The sequence below is a fragment of the Xiphophorus couchianus genome, chromosome 3 (assembly GCF_001444195.1).
Source record: "Xiphophorus couchianus chromosome 3, X_couchianus-1.0, whole genome shotgun sequence".
Taxonomy (NCBI): Eukaryota; Metazoa; Chordata; class Actinopteri; order Cyprinodontiformes; family Poeciliidae; genus Xiphophorus; species Xiphophorus couchianus.
Window position 1 is genome coordinate 7,915,983 of NC_040230.1, and position 21,030 is coordinate 7,937,012.

General features: G+C 38.7%; 1 protein-coding gene across 5 annotated transcripts; it reads right to left on the reverse strand.

Moving 5' to 3' along the window:
• Window positions 1–602: 602 nt before the first annotated feature.
• Window positions 603–20,407, reverse strand: LOC114141533 (polycomb protein SCMH1). Of its 5 annotated transcripts, none has more exons than XM_028012099.1 (17): window positions 20,274–20,407; window positions 19,594–19,713; window positions 18,485–18,550; window positions 18,209–18,286; window positions 17,962–18,032; window positions 17,632–17,866; window positions 17,106–17,194; window positions 16,072–16,318; window positions 9,989–10,233; window positions 9,258–9,467; window positions 8,499–8,625; window positions 5,612–5,812; window positions 5,197–5,367; window positions 3,973–4,095; window positions 2,937–3,056; window positions 2,262–2,389; window positions 603–2,121 (listed from the first exon to the last, which is right to left on the reverse strand). In XM_028012099.1, exons 3-17 carry the CDS (start codon window positions 18,507–18,509, stop codon window positions 2,002–2,004), a joined length of 2,190 nt encoding a protein of 729 aa, XP_027867900.1. In that variant the 5' UTR covers window positions 18,510–18,550; window positions 19,594–19,713; window positions 20,274–20,407; the 3' UTR covers window positions 603–2,001. The 5 variants fall into 5 exon arrangements, with proteins under 5 accessions (XP_027867900.1, XP_027867899.1, XP_027867896.1 ...); XM_028012098.1 differs by having other exon boundaries at window positions 16,072–16,315; window positions 17,962–18,035; XM_028012095.1 differs by having other exon boundaries at window positions 17,962–18,035.
• Window positions 20,408–21,030: the final 623 nt, after the last annotated feature.

Genomic DNA, 21,030 nt, shown 5'->3' on the forward strand with positions numbered 1-21,030 from the left:
AAACTGACAAACTGTCTGCAACCTTTCAGCATGTAAAACTTTAATTTTCTTATTTTCATTCTAATCTTTAATAGGAAAGGCTAGCTGGAGACCTGCCTGAAATCTCATAAACCCTGTAAACGTAGAATTAAAGTAAGTCTTCACTCAGGTGGAGGGCATAGTTGTAAAAAATGTGTATAAAAACAAGGAAATTGAACTTTTTTCTTTTTAAAAAGCACCTTAGACTCCAATTATTTTCTCTATCTTGAAACGAGCCTGAGGGGAAGCTTTAAATAGCAGAGAATTAATGAAATAACTTAGGAGCAATGCAGTCGAAGCCCTGATAATGGAGACAACCGCATGAAGCAGTTACATGGTGTAAAAATATCAGAACATCAAGCTGAGACTACCAGATGGAGTTGGGCACCCAAGGTAGAGCATGTCAGTGACAAAGCATGACTTACCATAGAACACTAAAAACAGATCTGTACTGCCCTCTGTCGGTGGGCTATGTTGTTACACTATATTAAACTAGTAACTTGGATTAAAGAAAAAAAAAAAACTTTGCCTGACTTTATTTTATTTGTAATATTTGCAATAAGAAATCTTTATGAAACCACCAATCAATGTGAGCATATACTTTAATTTAAATAACTGAACATTTTTGAGACAAACTTAACAAGAATATAAACAGACAACTACATATCATGTTGACATTGCAGGTCAAACAGAAAACAAATGGAATTATAAATTTATTAACATGCTAAGTATGACGCGTCTCGTCCCGTAGGAGCACTAACGAAGTATAAAAATTAGAAAAGTACAAATAACAGCATTGTAAACAACATGTAGAAAAGAGAATAAAACTGCAAATCTGGAATAAAAGTTAATCATTCTCCTTTCATAAAATGATTTTCCCCCTCTAACAAAATTAATCTTGTAAATGTAAAAGTTGTGCCTCAAACTGAGACTAATAGCAAAATTCCCAATTATTGGGATGCCTGTAGTGTTTTCTACTTTTTTTTTTTAGGGTTTTTGACTTTTTCAAATAACCCAACAATTAATATTGAAAAATACATTATAGAAGTACAAAATATGAAAATGTACAGGTTACGTGTATCATTGTGGAAACAGGCTAAAAAACCCTTAAACGTTTTTTTTTAAAAAAAACAGTCACAGGAGTTTTCAAGTGAAACTGAAATGATTAAATATTGAGTAAGTTTTCTTGACTATCAATACAGATAACTGCAAAATTGAGAACACCTTCCTTGCTTCCAAAGGTTTTAAGAGGGAAAGCTGAAAAAATGAAATGTACTTTATGATTTAATCATAACCAGCGAATATAAAAAATATCTAAAGCTGAAAAAAAAAAAAAAAACGGCAATAACTTCATAGAAACTGATGTGGCCGTTCATCAATCTCATAAAGGTTATAATGGTTTTTTGCAAACAATCTGAAACCCAGCCTTTTACACTGAGACCTTAAGTCACACATTAATTATTAGAGTTAAAATATAACTGAATAAATACAGATTATCTGGAAAAGTTGCCAGAAGAAAACTTATGTCTAAAGAGGAAAATTACAGCACAAAATTTGAAACAAAACAACTTTGCAGAGATGTGTCCAAACTGTGGGCATTTAGCCATCATGCACAGCAACATGATGAAATAGGTTGAAAATTAAAAAAATAGCATATGAGCAAAACCACATAATTCCAACTCTGGTTCCATAAACTACTGAATCAAGGATTGGACTTTGATTTTCCTCGACTATATTGAAATGGATATTTTTACCCAAATGACTGTACATAACCGTGCTGCCTGTGAGCTGGATTGTGCTACACAAAAACATTCCTCATTAGATGAGGAAAAAGAAGAACATGAAGACCAGACATACAATGGTCAGATGAAAATTGCTACATCAGTATATATCCTTTATGAAGTGCATGGTATCCCGACACTAGAAAAGGGAGACGGGGTAAGACGGAAGTCCTTTTGGAGGCTGCGGCTGGTTTCAGCCTCTTTAAGCTCGTTTAAGCTTGTCGATGTGGAAGGTTAGTTTGAGAGCGGGCCCAAGCTTCAGACCCATGTATTTCATCATTACGTCGCTGCGCAGCAACAGAAGGGCTTTACCATCAATCTCCTGCAACAAAGGGAGAAAACCACATAAACCACTGTAAGTACTTCAGAAGTGCATGATTGATACTCATTTCTATGGGAAGGATTAAAATAATTACAATAAAAAAAGGCTAACTTTGATAAAAGAGTAAAAAGAATGCATACATGTTTTCTGAAGAGATCAGCGTGAGGAGCCAGAACTGGGTCAATATCTCGAATGTACTGCATGACTTCCTCGACGGTCCACAGATTTGGGTCCTGACCGCTGGGTCTGGGGCTCTCCCGAAAACTGCCTGAAAAAGAGATAAAAAATACAAAATTAAGACAAGGAAGGTTAGGTCTGAAATTTGTATTTTTGAAAATCCAACAATTATTATTATTAATCTTTTCATAAAAAAACATGTTTTATATGTATTATTCAATTAGAAAGGGGAGACAGAGACAGGCAGCTCAAGCCACATTTCACACATCTGTTACATGCCAATTTGAAAATCATTGAAAAGTATATTTATTTCAGTTGCTTAATTTAAAAAAAAGTGAAACTCGTGTCATTTATGTAGATTTATTACAAAGGGTAATATCAGAAGCACTTATTTATTTTTACTCTGATGATTATATTTTCTGGCACATAAAAAATTCATATTCTGTTTCTTAAAAAATACATGATTTTTAGATTGTACAATAAGATTGTTTAAAGTGCATACAGAAACATACAGATATCAGAAGCAATACAAAAACAAATGCAGCACATTGATTTGATTTCTGATCATTCGCACACAAGTATGATATTAGACAATCTCTGAAAACTAGACAGGCAGAATGTTTTCCAGATCGTTCCACCTGCAGAGCTGTTATGATGCAGCAGCTTGGAAGGAGATCTGAGGCAAGGCGTCAGACTTGGAGAGTTTGGGGAAAGTGGGATCTTTTTTAAGTGCTCCAATGCTGAAACATTATTCTCACCTGCGCAAAAAACAAAATTCAAACGATTTTAACAGTGATACTGCTCCAACTTTCAGGGGTTTAAGTGTGTGTTATGGCCTTAAGTAAAAGAACAAGGCCCTTATAAGGGGTTATTACCCGTTTATAGAAATCTCTTCAAGTATTCCATTAGCTTAATTAAAGTCTAAGGAAATTGAAAGATGATTAAATGATTAACCTCTTGCTCCAAAATTTAATACCACTTTCTACCAAGCTATGAGCTATGATTTAACTACCTCCTTTTATATGATTATTTAAAGCTTTACTGGACCAGTCAAAGCAGTCATTTTTGAATTAAAATCTTTACATAAAATGTGCTGAACTGATACTTTAGAGCCATTTAATATGTATAAACCTAATTTTCGGAGAAGCTCCATCCATCGTAAATGTACAAATTCTAACAGAAAAAGGCTGCAAAACATTAAAAAAAAAAAGATTGTAGGGAAGTATGACCACTACTGAGCCTTAATTCATTTCTTTCTGTTTTGAGAACACAAAGCTCTCAATTAACATTTAAAAATACAAAATAATCAATAACCAAGAAGATTTATTCAATCAAATCTGCTTTAATTTTCTATTATGTTAGAAACCACAACCTTTGTAGAAATAGGGATTTATTTATTTATCTTATGAAAATTAAGCCTACAGAACAGAAAGAATTGACGTCAACATAATTATGCCCTCATTTTTAAAAACGTTTATATCGGCTTTGATAATTGACCACACACAACCAAGTAATGCATCATTTTAAAATGTAAACTCCAATTTCTTTCACAAAAAATGCACACTCGTATTAATATATAAGTGATAACAGTGTTTCACATGGGCTGCCACACTAAATAAACAAATAGAAAGTCTCCTGCTAGACTAAATGACTATAATAATAAGTCTTGCATACCATCAGTGGAGTGCCTGGGGAGTTTAGCTAGTTTGGAAGTTAGAGGACCGTTGAAGTCCTGTTGGAAGCGCTTTGTGCCTTTGCCTGGGCCCGCAGTCAGGATGTCTCCAAAACCTCTCCTCTCTGAAATCAGCACATATGGAGCACAGATCAACTGCTAATTCAGAGTTATAAAAAAGTTGCTATAATGATATAAATGAGCTGACCAGATGGCATAAAAAGCATGGGGGAAAAAAAACAACAAAAACAAAAACAGGCTCCTCATTTAGGGAAGAATGTAGGGAGGCAAAAACAACCTGGGCAAGGCCAGAGAAAAACACTCTGTGATGTAGTGGCTACTCATTTAGGGCAGATGTTTATACAGTGACCAGGCTTTCAATACGAGTTATATGCAATTAGAGCAGGCTAAGACAAACAACATAAATTGGAAAAAATAGAATTATTTTTAATGCATTACTGTCAGGACAATTGAAGCTTCCCGACTAAAGAAAATCTGACATGCAGTTAAATTGAAATTGGGAAAATTCCAGCTGGTGCAACCCACCTAGTGATGAGATGAACATAAATAATGGCATGTGGCGATATTCCACATGACAAACCAACATGAAGCAAAAACAATTTAAATTCTGTTTTTAATCAGTCTATTAATGGTTCATTACCAAACTTATATTTTGTTAACCTGGAGTTTCTAATCATTGTTTTGTGGCTCAACACAGTTGAATATGTTTCAGACAGCAAATATAATGTTCTAACAACATTATAGCTGCTATAAAAACATGCTCGGTTATTTCTGAAAGTATTGTTATAGCCATTTGTAGCGCCAAATGGCTCAAAATGTTGAATAAAGGTGCATCTCACTGCACATAAAATAAAAAGCATTAATGCCCCCCTCCTCTCTGTTTTGATATCATCGTTTGATAAATTCTGTTCCTAACATGTTCTCTTAGTGGTTTCCATTAATCACGGGGACATAAAATTATTGGACGATTTGGTCACCTGCTTCAGAAACTAAGAGCTAGGCTTAAAAAATTGTTTTCTATCAAGAGCTAAAAGCTGTTGTCCTATCTGTCTGCATACTGAGACTTTCAAGCTCTTATCTGAAAAATATTCCCTGTGGTTACAGCTTTGATATTTTTTTTTTATTGAAGTCTAGACACTAAATTAAAGCCTAAAGCACTGTATGATGCAAATGAGCGGCCATGATGGGAGAACAATGGATCTGACCTGCAGAGTATGAGTGGCTGTCATAGTGAACACTTCCTCTGGCCACAGGCTGGCTGCCGAACAGAGCATCGCAGTGAAGGTTGTGACAGAGTTTTTCCAAGAAACGGAGGACGTATGTGACACTGCTGACAGTGGGAAGGGTCAGAGTGTGCTGCTGCTGGTCAAAGAAGGCTGAAAAAAAAAAAAACAATATGGTAGGTGGTTGTGGCAAATCACTAATTTATTTTTAACATCTCAATTTAATATTTATATGCCAAACATTCCCTCATTTTCCCTCCATTTTTTTAAATAGGTCCTCAACTTGAGCACTGCAATCTGCTTTGATTGAAGTACAACACTGGTTTAGAAAAACAGGTCAGTTTATAGCAAAGCCTGAGATGAAAAATGCGTTCTTTTTTCAATGTTCAGTCCACACCTGAAATGACCTCGCCCCCTTGTCCCGACTTGAGGCAGGAGAAGACTGTAGCCTGGTTGTGGGCAGAGTCCACGCAGGCCTGGACGCACTGCTGCAGCACTGAGGAGGCTCGGCCCGGGCCAAAGTGGTCCGGCAGCTGCTGAATGCGCCGCTGGTCTAGGTGAGGTCCCACCTTACCGTACTTATTTAGATAAACACAAACTTCAGGAAAGAAAACAAATACAGAAAACTTGTTTTATTAACCAATAAATCAAAACTTTTTACAAGTGTGTAAAGGTATTACTGTAGATAATCTATATCAAAACAAGTTTCTTTGTAACATGCAGTGCCGGGTTTCCCCCAGAATATTATAGGCCTGGTGGCCCGTCATGCTTTACGAGCCCCACTGCCAGGCTAAGCCTTTCTTGTTTATGCTTTTAGAAGAATAATGATAAATTTAAAAAAACGCTTTTTTTCCCCTTTCTTTTTAAGCCGGATTGCAAGCGTCTCTGTTGCTTTGAGCGTTTCACTGGCAGAGCAGATTTATTCCTAAAAGATATGTTTATAGAAGATAGGTTTATAGTTTATGCATTTAAAACCGGACCAATCACACCGCTTTCACCTCTGCACATTACCTCGCGCGCTGCAGCACCTGGATGTCTTAAGTTTACCTCAGCGCGGCTCCCGCACGCCTCCTTTCACCCTAACTGGACATAGGCTGACCTGTATGAATTCTTACATCAACCCCCTGTGAGGAATTATGTTTCTTTGCAGAGTTTTTGATCAAGGTATGAGTTTAAACCCCACCGCGTTCGCTCTGGTTGCGCAGCTCTACATGAACTGCAGGAATAACTTGTAGTGGCGTTTTCAGAGGTGTGTCGAGAATGATATATATTTGTGGACAAAGAATTTTGTGCGGCTTTTCCATCTCAACACGCTGCCCAGCGCCCGGCTCTGCCTGCGCTGATAAAGTTTATGTATGTGGTCCCAGTAGGTTGGAGCGTTAGCGGTTAACGAATCAGCACTAACCTCATCATGCAGGTTCAGTCCGGTGAGAAGCTATCGCGTTCGTCTCGTAGTCACGCATCACGCTGGTTTTACATTATTTTATTATTATTTTTAGGATTATTTTTCCGGTTACGAGGCATCAAACCATATCAAATGCTTTGTCCACTCAGGCTGAGTTAATGTGAGCGGCTGCGCAGAGATCTGGGAAACTCGTCCCATAAACTGGACCAACCAAAATAGTTTCTGTGTCCCTTTGTTAAAAATTCAACAAACATGAAATAGAAGAGCTGCTAAAGCCACATTAGCAGCATTAAATTAAATCTCCCATTTGTTGCGCATCTCTGCGCAGTGCAGGGGATTTAACTCATGCAGGGCCGGTCCAAGGCTGTCTGAGGCCTTGAGGAGAATTTGACTTAGGGGCCCTTCTTGTTGCTAAAAACATCAGCATCTCTAACAGCTTGTGTGTTAGATTTAGTGAAGTCTGGGAGAAGGGGAGTAGTTTAATTGGCCTACTTAAAAAGCAATAATTTATAATCGCAGTTTACTAGTTTGTATTTGTGGGCAAACAGAGCTCAAACTCAAAGATTAAACTCACAGCATCAGATTGTTGATATGGTAACAAAACAATTTAACTATGAATATTGTTCTTTGAACTTTTACAAAGTAAACTTGCCAGCTCCTTAAAATCTTACATATAAATGTTAAACAATTTAAAATCTTTTAATTTATGTATGCTGAAACCATTGATCATCTCAATAAACAAATGTTACAAATGTTGTATCTGTGGTCTGTGTTAAAATATTAGCATATATGGGCCCCTGAAGCCCCGGGGACCTTATGGAGCTGCTGACTTAATTTGGATTAAACAAAAGTGCAAATAATTAATATTCATTTTAATTGTGTTTTTTGATTTGTTGTTTTTAAGACCAATTGTGGGTTTAAATATCGTTTCACTGGCGATGTCTTTCCGTGACATATAATTACCCAGTAACATTTTTACTTTCCCTGTCTACTTAATACCTTTTAGTACAAAACACGGTGGACCACCACGGCGCCCCGACCACCGGGCTTAGCAAGTTTTCTGGGGGAAACCCTGCGTGGGCGTAACAAAAATCATTCCTTTCTCCACTGTAGCTGCATGAGAAATCTTAATGTTCCCAAATAGTAGAGTTTAGTGGCAGAATCCTCTCCCTTTAGTTCTGGTTAAGGCTGCACATAAAGCAGCACTAACATGAGTATCGGCCGATATCAGTCATGTTTTAACACATCAGCAAACAGTTGGTCCTGTATGAATTTTGTTTGGTCATGTAGCAGTGATTAGCAGTGTGGTTGGGTATTTTTCAATATCAGCTATATATTGGAACACCAATATATTAATGTCAGATATCAATATTGGCCCAAATGTTCATATCAGTGCAACCCCTGTTTAAGTGTGTCTTTTTGGAGTTGTGCTACATTGCGGACTTAGTTGCACACATAAACATTTCCTGCATGTGTTCAAGTGTAAAACAACACTGTATTTGTTTGGTACATGTGTGAACAAAATAGCATATCCTGTACAGGAATGCAGAACAGGATATGTACTAATCTAATTTTTGGTAGATTAGATGTACCGTTACACCTCTAGTAAAACACAACCCTGGATATTTTACTAGGGTATTATATGGACATGTGGGTGTTATATTCCAGCTCTTCTCCACCAACTTATTACAAAACTTGTCAACTAGTTCATTAAATTATGCTAAGACAACACAAAGTAACTGATAGTGTGCATGTAAACAAAAGCAGAAAGATGTCACACTGAGCTCATGTGAAATGCACTTAATATTCAACAACAAAACTAAATGCTAAAAATAGATTTTATTTGGACCCATGGCTATTTTTTTTTTTTTTTTTTTACCAGTGGGCGCCTGAAGTGCAGAGTTGGGAATAGTTGCGTTGTCTTGGGGTACAGTACTGGTGTCCGGCTCTGGAGTGCTGCTGGTGGGAGACGTTGGGACTGGATTAGGAAGAACTCGTGGTTTTCTCTGTATGAACATACAAAAATTACAACGCTTTAGTGACGAATTACCAGAGGATTATTTAATGAGAAAATTCATTCAAATACACACCAGACTAGTAAGAGATTTACTTCTCAAAATACATTTGAAAACTTGTAATTTTCCTCCCAATTAACAAATATGCACTATTTTAAGCTGGTGCATCATGTAAAATCTGAATAAAATACATTGAAATTTGTAATTTAAATTTCTACGATATTTTAGCAAAACTATGTCAGCTATGTCAACTATGTCAGCTATGTCACCATAAACTACTGCTAACTTTTCCAATTGAAAATGTTCATATATTAGTTTCCAACAAGATATAAATCAAAACAATCTAACAATTTAAGTTAAGCCTTTGCTTTGATTAATAAAGTGATGGCAATATTCAACTTCCGGGGAAGTTAATAATAATAAATGTGAAAGCTGTGACAGATTCCTGACGCAACCAACATTTAAATATGTAAACGTATACTTTTTTGTTAGGTACATGATCACATGCTTTATACAATACTCTTACAAAATGACTACCCTATTTTTTTATAGCCATTTACCCTTAAAAATCTATAATCTTAGATCCTAGTGATCTACTTACGCTAATGTTTCTGGATAAATACCTTGCTGCCAGGTTTGGGCCCTCGTTTCTTTGGAATCTTGATTGGTTCTGGTTCTGGTTCTGCCTGGGCTTGGGCCTGGGCCTGCTGCAGAGCAATCCTCTGAGCCCAACTAGCAAGCAGTCTGCCTCTGGTTCTCCCTGGTCCAGCTACTGGCCGTCCTGGACCGGTCAGAGAGTCCTCAAACCAGCCATCTCGCTTTCCCCATCCCAGCTGCAAATACAGTGGAGAGGTCAGAGCAAGAACTTACTTACTAACATAATAAAAAATCATTTTAAAAAAGTAACACAATAAAAACTGCAACATCACAGTTGCTTCAGAAACATGACAAAACATGGACATGCTCGGCTCATCTTAATGATCATTAAAACCCAACCAGAAGCCTTCATTTCAGAGGGTAGTCTGATTTTCACAGTCCAAAACTGGAAGGAAAGCCTTACGCTTTTAGTCATTAACAGACAAATGTAACCCTTACCAAATGTTTAAAATAACCCAATCACATTGTTATCTTCTCATCAACAACATAATTTAACAAATAACAAAAGCCCTTTTCAGGCTATTCTTTCATTCTGTGATCTACATGCAATCAAGATGGAATAGGGGTTGAAGTCGACCCTTACAAGCATCCATGTACTCCCAAGAGCGGCTAGCAACATGCTACAATAGCTCAATGTCTTTATGGCTCACTGTTCCAACACAGATGCAGAACCATGTACTGCCCGACTCTTGCCTACCTTGCTGCCTGGCTTAGGACCTCGTTTTTTGGGGATCTTGATGGGCTCCAAATCCTTTCCTGGCTGGATGCTCTGCGATACCAATGTAGAAGGCTTTTGGCTCCAGGATCCCGTGATTTTTGTTTTCCTGCGGCCGGGCTTCCGACCTCTCTGACCTGGAGGTCTGCCCACCGTCGGGGTGGGATTCATTGCTGGGGTTTCCACACTACCTTCTGTCGGTGTCCCAAGGCTCTTTGGCAGCACAGCTGAACCGGCAGAGATTGATAAGCACACAATGTACAGTTTGAATAAAACTCCTATCACTGATATGTACACTCGCTGTATCTGAGACTGTCTCAATCTGATTGTCTCCTGCAAATGATGAATGCAAAACACAGTGATATAAAAGTCCAAATTTCTTCAATTTATGTGATGAAGATGAAAGCCCCCCCATACAAAACGGAATGACACAGAAGCTCTTTGTGTTTTCTGAATTAAGCAGCAGCCCAGGCACCATTACAGACATGTACTTTGTTCCTAAAACTTTTCAGAGATATTCCAAGAGGACCTTTTGTTTTGTTTTCAGAACAAAATGTTTTTCAAAACACCTGAACTTGTTCAGCAGTGTTACTCAGAGGTCAAACAAACTCAGATAGCTTCCCTCTCTTGGGGCTGCTTCAGGAATGACAAAGTACACTTCAAACTGTAGAGTTCTTGACATTGGGAAAGTAGAAAGGTGAGCGTAAAGAAAAAAAGCAACACAAGAGCACACATTTTAACAATAGTCACCCCACTGTTGCCAACTTAGCAACCCTTTCACTATATTTAGCTAATTTTCAGATCCCTTAGTTTAGTAGTTACGGTAATTTATTAGTTTAAATAAATTAACTACTAAATAGAGTACCGTATTTTCCGCACTATAAGGCGCACCACATTATAAGGCGCACATTCAATGAATGGCCTATTTTAAAACTTTTTTCATATATAAGGCGCACCGCATTATAAGGCACATAGAATAGACGCTACAGTAGAGGCTGGGGTTACGTTATGCATCCATTAGATGGAACTGCGCAAAAGGGAATGTCAACAAAATAGTCAGATAGGTCAGTCAAACTTTATTAATAGATTACAAACCAGCGTTCTGAAAACGCCGTTCATTCCCAAAATGAATAAACAGCTGTTGCTTCCTCCACTTCCGCACCATTGATTTGTTCATGTTAAATTCTCTCGCTGCTGCTCTATTCCCGTGTTCCACTGCGTGACTGATCGCCTTGAGTTTAAACTCTGCGTCGTAAGCATGTCTCTTAATAGGAGCCATTTTAGGGTCTTTACACAAAACCCAGTGTGCACCGCGCGCTTCTTCTTCTACGGGGGAAAATGAAGTCGGCGGCTGCCTACCGTAGTTGCGAGACCTGTTGTGGCTCAATATTGGTCCATATATAAGGCGCACCGGATTATAAGGCGCACTCTCGACTTTTGAGAAAATTGAAGGTTTTTAGGTGCGCCTTATAATGCAGAAAATACAGTAGTTAATTTAGAGCCAGGCACCACTGGCTCTAAACCAGTGGTGCCCAAAGTCGGTTCTAGAAGTCCGGCATCCTGCACGTTTTAGTTCTCTCTCTGGTTTAACGCGCCTGGATCAAATGATGGCTCATTACAAGGCCTAAGAACATTGACATGCTGAAAAGGTTGTTACTACCACCAGGGAGAGAACAAAAACATGCAGGATGCCGGCCCTCGCGGACCAACTTAGGGCACCCCTGCTGTAAACCTGTTATTTATACTGGAGATGACTTGTGCAGTTACAACAAGTTTGTGTTGCTTCACAGGTATTGTTAGAAGTTTTTCAATAAAAATAATATTGGAACATTGAAGGTGTATAGCAGGGGTGGGTAATCCTGGTCCTTGAGGGCTGATGTCCTGCAACTCTTAGACGTCTCCCTGGTTCAACACACTTGAATCCAACAGCTGAATCACCTCCCAAGTGCAGTCAAGTTTTCCAGAGTCCTGCTAATGACCTCATTATTTGACTCAGGTGTGTTGAAGTAGAGATACATCTAAAAGTTGCAGGAGACCGGCCCTCGAGGCCTGGAGTTGCCCACCCCTGGTGTATAGCATACAGCATAGGCCAAAATCAGAGTCAGCAGGTCAGAGTTTTTAACGATCGGTGAAAATAGCAATCGGTGCACGCCTATTGTTATTAGGCGTGCACCACCTAATAGACCTGCATTATTTGGCAGGGCTAAACATTAGCAAAACACACAATGTGGTAAATATTGGTAAATGTCATGATAACAATATGATTTGCAGCATAGAACTACTCAACAAAACAGTGCTCATGTCTTTCTGTTTTTTGTTGCATTTCCAAACAGATTCCAGTTAATGAATAACAGTTTTACTGGCTACATCTATGGATACAACTTAACCGTAGTTTCTTAATAAATTTACATCCAGGCAATGTAAATGCCTGATTGTTCAATAACAAGCAGGCATCAGCCAAATTATTCATGGCATACAGCCTGATACTGGTGCTAATTAAAAGACTAATATTTATTGCAGTTCAAACAGTTGTTTGAAATATAGTTTTTGGAACATGATTTGTTAGGTTTCCTGATTATACTTGCTGCTCACTAGTGACATGCAGTACAACTTAAAACTGATTCCAGTCATCAGCTAAGCATTGGAAATCTGAAATTAAAAATGAGAATATGTCGAACAAAAAAGGTTTGTAACTGCATTTAAGTTAGAGATGGATACAACTAAAACCTGAAATGCACAATCGCCTTTTAAATCTTCCGATTAAATATTAACAGCCAAAAAAATTCAGTCAGCTGTTTCCTCCAAAACTCTTCTGTAAAAACACTGTTCCTCTGATGGTGGTAAAACTCACATCAACCTCTGAGAGAACAACCACACGGTCAAACATTAAAGAGAGCCAACAACATTAAAAGCTTAAAACAAGCCAAGCAAGCGATGCACTTTGCCATCAGGAAAGCTCAGGAATGTGTGCTGTGCATGCAAAAACAACCACAGACAAAAAAGGAAGTTAAAGTGTAGTGAAGATTTCTGCTTTTAAATGCACCTGCGGGTTTTAACACATACACGCTCGCACACACACGCTGCACAAAGAAAAATGTAGCGGTGTTCACCCTGAATCGACCACTGGCAGATTTGTGAGAGATATGGCCACATTCATTAGCACAGGTCTTGGCCCGTGGGGTTGTATTTAATAAACACTTTCACACAGCAGCAGCGGCGATCAATGCAACGGTCGTCTGCAGGCTGCTGCTACGTCTCAGGAGGGACTAGCAGCTCGGCTGGGAGAAAATCACCTGATTGATCCCAAACTGATTCGACGAACTCTTGGTAGCATATTTAAAAGTGTAAAGAGCTTGAGGTTACAATCAATTGCAGTTGTTGTAAATACAGTCAAATGAATGCATTATACAAGCAAGCTCCTGTCTTCCCCCTCCTTTGAGTTCACTGAGTTTACAATGACACCACTGCCAGCATCATATTACAGCAACGTTACTTCCAATAAAGAGGATTTTAATTTCTCACCACTGCAGTAATAATTTTATTAAATTAACTCACCCCACAGCTCAAACACAAAACCCCAAAGTTTGAGGCTGTCTGCGCTGATGTCCTCAGACTCACCCTCTCTTGATGTCCGATCCTCTTTTCCCTCGCCTCCTCTGCAATACTCCTCCTTCCGCTCCTTGGTGATCCACCCCTCTTTTTTTCTCCCTTCCCTCCATCTAGTAACAATGTAAACAATTCATCTTTCAAGGCCTGTCTTTTCTCTCTGCTTCCTGCCACTCTGCTAAAGGAAACTCTTTCCAAGGTGTTTAATCAGACTCTGGATGCCAGAGCGTCAAAGGGAGAGGGGCCTGTGGAGGGGCACCCAGCCTCGTTTCAACCACGTCACAGTCCAGTCTGCCAGCTGGGTGGCCGCCAGACCTTCATAAAACACTAGCAGTCCACAGAAAGAGCTCAGCCTCCACATTCCCCTCCTTTCTTTCCCTCCTTCAAATGCGAGGGACTCTACAGATGAGAAGGGCTGACCTTGTGGCAGACAACCCTGGTCTCGATACTTCCTATGAAGTTTCCTGCACAACAAACAGCTTTGCTCTTGTTTCAACTCCTAACTGAATCTCATGTCTTGAGCTAAAAAGAAAAAAAAATAACATGGCTGCCACTTCTGAAATGTTACAGCTTTAAAAACCAAGATTTCCCATTTAAGCAAACAATAAAAATAACTTATGAAGTTAGATGTCATAGGTGTTGTAAACATGCTCCTTTAGATGAAAAGCAGACCCAAAAGAGTATAAACAGCAATGAGACGAGGCCGTATGGTGCTAAAATTGTAAAGGCAGAATTCCAGTTAGACAGACTCCTGGCTTAAAGCATGACAAACATATTTTAGAAAGCTTACCGACACAAAGCAAGTCAAAGAGAAATCAGGATATCTGAACCTTCTCACTGCAGTGTTCATGCTCCCTGTTAATAGTTACAGACATTTTTAGACTAGAGCACATTTTTAAGGGGAACAAAGTTGCTGTAGGAGGACGTGGTGAGCGAATGGGTTTGGCAGATTTGGAGCCCCATTAACACTGTTCTGTTTTTAGCTGCCATAGAGGCCATGCACATGCCTCAGATTGGCTCGTGGGAGTGGTTTAATGAGCAAAAAAGGAGAACTGCTAGAAAAATATTCAGAGATGCAACGATTGTGCTTTTTCTGGCCAATACTGACTTTAGATTTTTGGTTCTAAAGATTATTGCTGATTATCAATTCTTATATCTGGCCAACTGATTGCCGGATGTCTGGAAATATTTTGTATTTCCCTTTTTTTAGATGTTTAAATGCATGGATGAAAAAGTATGATGTTAACAACTTACAAATTAAGAAGTACATAACAAGATATCAGCAGTTTTAGTACAAAAGATGCATTTTGTTCAGTCATATTTCTTTTCCGGTTTAAAGTGCAAATATCAACAACAACAGTAAAATTAATTTTTGTAAACAAGTGGAACACTTCAGTAGTTCCTGCTTCAGGCATTCAATGGAAAGTCAGGTGTTTTGGTTTAGTACAGTTCCCAACATACTGACCATACCATGCAACTCTCACCAATGAAATGTTTTTCCATTTCATTTTTGATATAACTGAAAATGTAAATAAATAATATAAAAAAGCAAGACCTTTTGTCTAATAAAGACATTCTTAAATGTTTATCCAGAGGTTCTGCAGAGTCGAATCCCTCCTCGTTTGAGTAAAAAGTAAAACTAAAAACAGCAACAAAAATAAATCAAAACCAAACCATTGCCGCTGATGCGGCCAGTTCTTTACTGGTTTTACACAACTGGTTTGGTTTCTCAGAGACAGTGTGGAGGACTGCGGTGCTTCCACACAAATCTCATTATTTCTCAGATTACAAAATATCTTATTTTATTAACCATGCTAATCAGCTGGCAGTGACCTGGGATATCACAAGACAACAGAGTCAGAAACTGTGTTGATGGATACAGTGACTGTAACCACAGCTTCATCCTGCACATTGGCCATCTTAAACTATATGATAGGTGATAGCAATTAAAAAAAAGGAAAAGCAGAAATATGAAGTATTTCTGTGCCAATTTCAGGTTTATTAAACTCCTTTTGTCCTTTATTGCTTGGTGCTTAAAGTTATGTGATTGGTTGTTCCTTCTCCACCACTGGAGATAAGACACCACCCCACTGTGGCCCTGCAGGGATAAACGAGAATAGAGGACGGATGGAGGTATGTGTCCACTCTGTGAGCCTTCTTCTGGTTTCTGACCACACTGTTTTTTTTCCCTTTGGCTCAGTGAGTGAAACAGCACCAATTTATCGGTACCAGCAGAAATAAATTGGAGTTAAGCAAGAAACAGCAGCACTACTTTAGCACTGGAAACAGTTTGGTGGAAAGAAATCCCACATTCTGGTCCAACTTTAACACTTTAAGACATAACAGTCCACAATGGCTTCAATATTGGTGAAAAGACCATTCTCTCTCTTAATGTTCCTACTAGTCGTACAAATAAAAAAACAAAATTATGCAAACTACGCAACAGCTGGGGTCCAAACCTTTGGTGCCAGGCGGTTGAAGGTTGTCTCCAGTGAGGGCACACCAGCCAACTGGGAATATGTCCCGTGAGTCATAGCGACAGTAGTAATCAAAGGCTCCACGCCATCCGTCAAAGGTGACCAGCACCTCAACTCCACGCAATGCACCGACCGTCCCCGGGCAGATAAAGTGTGGATTTTTCCGATCCACCGCCTCCAGCTTCATTCCCACCTGGAAAGAGTTTTGCTCTGGAGCAGGAGGCTCCTGCTGGGGAAGATAGAGGCACAAAGGGAGTCAGATGTTGATTATTGGGTGCAAAGAATATATCTGCTGTGATAGAGATGGAGAAACTTGTGCTCCGTTCTTTTGTGAAAGATTTGACCTTCTTATGCACATTTTAGCAAATTCTATTTAAGAGCTTAAACAGCAATGAGACTATTTTTATACACGTATAAAAATAAAAAAAGTTTTATAGTCCTTTTGCTGTAATTATTTGTATTTGTAGGCAGAGGCAACGTGATGATGTGTGAGAGCAGTTGCTATAAACAGGGTTTTGCTGATATCTGAAACAGAGAAAATTATAGTTGATATTTTTACAGTCATTAACCTCTTCTATTAGCAATTTTAGCGTGACTCACAGAACTGCAGACACTGTGTGCATTTCCTATAGAATATAGAGCCTAACTTAACTGACATCTCCAAATGGTTGTCAGTATTTCCAAATCTAGCAAGTTTCAACAGAGATTAAAAGTCTTGCTTCATCTCGCTATCCTGCAGACTAAATGAACTGCATGTTTCAACATGTTGCAATAAGTAAAGTCTCCTCCTTAATGGCATCTTACACCTATGTTTCCTCTAAATTCACTGTAAACACGTTCCAGTCAGCAGCTAATTTCCCAGGGCTGCCCCAATCCAAACTTTTGCGGGACTTGCAGTTTTTTGTGTTTCTATCAATAAGAGAGTAGCCAAATAATAACTAAATATGTTTATTTTACCCTCCACACATAATCAAGTATGTTTTTTCTGAACAGGTTTTTTAACTTTGTGCAAGTACCTTGTGAAAAATGCGAGAGGGAGCCATTTCAGCCCCATTTAATGTCTTCAGCAGAAACATGGGCCAGGAAGACGCATTGAGACGGAAACCTGAAAGAGATAGTCGTTTGTTTTAGGACTGAATGATTAAATCTGTGTTACAAACCACAGGTAGGCAGAAATGATAACTCAACAGGAAACAAATGTTTTTACTTTAATCAGCCCAGAAATATGTAAATAGTTCTCCTGCTTGTGAATTGATAAATATCCTGACAAAGAAAATTGGTCACAAAACTGTCAGACTTCACTTATTCTTCTCATAGATAAAAGAAGGAAAATTTTTAACTACTTTTCAAAAGTACAAAAAGAAACCACACTAAAGATTATGTTTTTTTTCTGAATTAATACAGAAATAACTAAGGCATTCGAAAATGCGACATAAAAATATTGACATGCAGAAACATAATGCAGTTACTGACCTCTAGAGGACAAACTACAGAAAGCCTTGCTAAAACAAAATAAGAAGCCTGTGCATGTTTTCCTCTCACCTAGTGGCGGCTGGAGCATGCCTCCGCTTTTTTCACAGCTGCCAATCGGTTGGATCTCCGAGGAATCCACCAGGCGCCAAAAGTCGTTCTTATTGTCCGACCCGTCGAGGCGCAGTCGCAGTCGTGAGCCCGTCAGGCCGACCACTGTGGCGATGCAGGTGGACGTGGTGTTCCTGGGGTCCTGGGCCTCCAGCTTCATCCCCACCTTGAACTCGTTAAGTGGAGGAGTCAGACTCTGTGTGGTGATGACAGATGGGCCAGGTAAAAAGCGCTAAAACTCTACAGTGGCGAAAGGAGAAATTTGAGCTAAAATTGAAAAGCTGTGATCACCTGTTTGAAACATGAAGAAGGAGCGGCAGTAGAACCGGTTTCTTTCAAGTATTTCTCCCAGCTGAAGTGCCCTGCTGCAGAAAAAGTTGCAAGTATGAGGGTAAATCTACTGCATGTCAGACCAGAAACATAACATAACAGGCTTGGGGTTTCTATGATCAATATAAAAAATGCAGCTATAATTATTAAATGACATAAATAACAGAACATCATTTTTAAAGCAGTGACTTGTCCAGGTTATTGGTACCTTGGTACTGTGAGGGCACCCGGGAGGGCCGTCCACTCCGAGCATGCTTGATAATTCGGGCATCTTTCCATTCTAGAGCTGCAAAGCAAGGGTTGCAAAACAATCTCTTTTTAATTCCTCATTTGTGTCTTGCAATAACTGTCAAATATCCCTGCTCAACGTATCATCTGGGGATGATTTTAACATCCTAATTCTATTCTTAAAGAGTAACATAAAAGTGAACTATCAAGAATGAGAAGAAAGATTTACTGCTGCATATGGTTTCCAGACTCCTACCTTTTTGTGGCACAGGTTTCCTCATGCTCCAACAATTTAGACCAGCTAACACACCAGTGTTCTCCTCTGGAAAGACAAAATAATCTCATATAAACAAAATAATTCATAATAATACTATACATTTAGGAAATCTGTGTATCTAAAAGAAAATTAAGACAGTGATGACAGTTGTGCCATTAAAAAACAGGAAATAAGCATTGCAGTGTGAATATAATTTTTAATCTTAAAGCTCAATAACTTGATGGTGCCTTTGTTTTAGTGACATGATGCTCTTAGCTATTTTAACCCAGCATGATACTGACTAATATGAAAAGGACATAATAGTGCATCGAGTTCCACCAACAGTGTCCCAGTGTGTGAATCATTAGTATGTACTTTGATGCACCTTCTGAGTTTAATAAAAATAAAGACAGTTGGACATGTTTTGATATATATAAATGGAGATGATTCTATACTTTTTTTTATTTCCAAACAGATTCAAAACTACAGTGGAGGTTGCTCTTTTATTAGATATCATCCTCATTGAAAATGAAATGCATCAAAATCAGAAGCAGCTGATCAAACAGTAAAGAGAACCAGAAATTGGTATTGGCCAGCAAATCCAGATTGGTGCATCTCTACTCCTAAATGTAAGGACAGTAGTTTAAAATTAAGATTATTTAACAGGTTCTTAAAGTATGTAAGGGAGACAAGAATAGAATTAGGATTGCAAAAGATGAAAGGTTAACAACACCTAAAATCAGTGAGCAGCATGTTTTGAATCCAGTCAACGCCCTGCCAGTCATCATAGGAGCAGGTCAGGGTTAAACTCATATGGACAAGCTCGTCAAGAAACTCACCATCCTACTGTAAGCTTAATAGTATAACAAACATACCCATCAAAATATAATAATAGCAATCTATGCAGCAGTCACAGCATTACTATAGGTTAAAAACAAAATAAGAGAAACAAAGAAAAACCAGTTAATAATCTAGCAAATCTTTGATTGTTTCCAGTAAAAACATAATCGCTGTATGAATGCTTTCATTAATTAACTAAGCCTGAATAATATGCTTTGACAAAGGATTCAGTTTCCGTTAAATTGTGCAAGTCTTATAAACAAGCTTACCTTAAAACTTCATAACCGTTGGACAGCCTCTCTCTTCCCCTTTCAATAGAAATGCGCCTTTTTCCTCCGCCAAGGGGGATGGCGTCCGAATTAAAGCGACCCCGCTCCTTGTTTTTAAAGCTGGAGAAGCGACAGGAAGACTGGCGTTAGACACTCGTCCCCCCTGATGCTAACACAGGGGTCCTGCTGATTTACCTGTCTGGCTTCTACATCTGACGGACTGTACGCTGTTGTAAACAGGCACACTGTCGCAGCTTACATTCTCATAAATAAATCCAGATCCGTCCCCAACACAAAGCCAAACACATGGAAACCCCCTCCTTCGTTTTCTCCTGTGCTATTTTTTCATAATATTTTCATTTAGCAGCAAAAACATGCGAAGTGCTCTGCATTACAGGTAGTGTAATATTTGAAATTAAAACAAGTAGTGAATGAAATACAACATGCATGCAGTTAGTGGACACGCAACATCCTACAGGATACGCTAAACACATGCAACCAGACATGCCCACTGCACTGGAAGCTAGCCTAGCATGCTAGCTCCCTGACCCGATGAAAAATATTAGCATTAGCAAAACCGGAGCCCAGCTGGACCGCTGAGTTCATCCAACGGTAGTCCGGACTCGACCCTGAGCGGAATCTGAAGCGAGACGCCCGTCGGTTGGTCCGGGGAAGTTTACCTTGCTTTGTAAGGTAGAAATGTATTTCAAACGTAGATTTACCGCTTGTCCGCCATTTTTTTCAACAAGATGAGGAGGGGGTGTTTTGCCAGCATTTCTACTTGGACGGGCAGGCAGGCGGACGGTGAGACTGCAGCAACAAACTGCAGAACAACGCCTACTAGCGGCCATACAATATAATACATATCTATCTATCTATCTATCTATCTATCTATCTATCTATCCATCTATCCATCTATCTATCTATCTATCTATCTGTCTGTCTGTCTGTAATCAACAATAAATTAGAGTCTGGCTCATTTTTCAGATTAAAACTCGAAGTGTGAACTGAATTAATGATGATTAACAAGCATCAACTCTGATACAAGTATACACAAGTATGAGCTTACTATTTATTTTATGTTGCTTTCCGGTGATGATGTAGAGTTTATGTGTATTTTTTTATATACTTTATATTATTAGACTTACTGCGTAAAAAATAGACAATGTGAAACTGAACAAATTGTTTTCATTTATTAACTTTCTGAGATGAGCAACATATTTTTCTAATGCCTAAGTTGTGTATTTTAAACCATTCAATAGCCACAGCTATCTAATAGTCACATATTCCAATTGGAGTAAGGTATTCCTTATTGGACTAAGGAATACATGGCAATTAAATGGCTATGTGAATATTTGATTATTTATAGCGAATTTTGCTCAATGTCTGTTCTACTGGACACACTCTAGTTTAAACGATGCTCTTGTTTTATGCGTT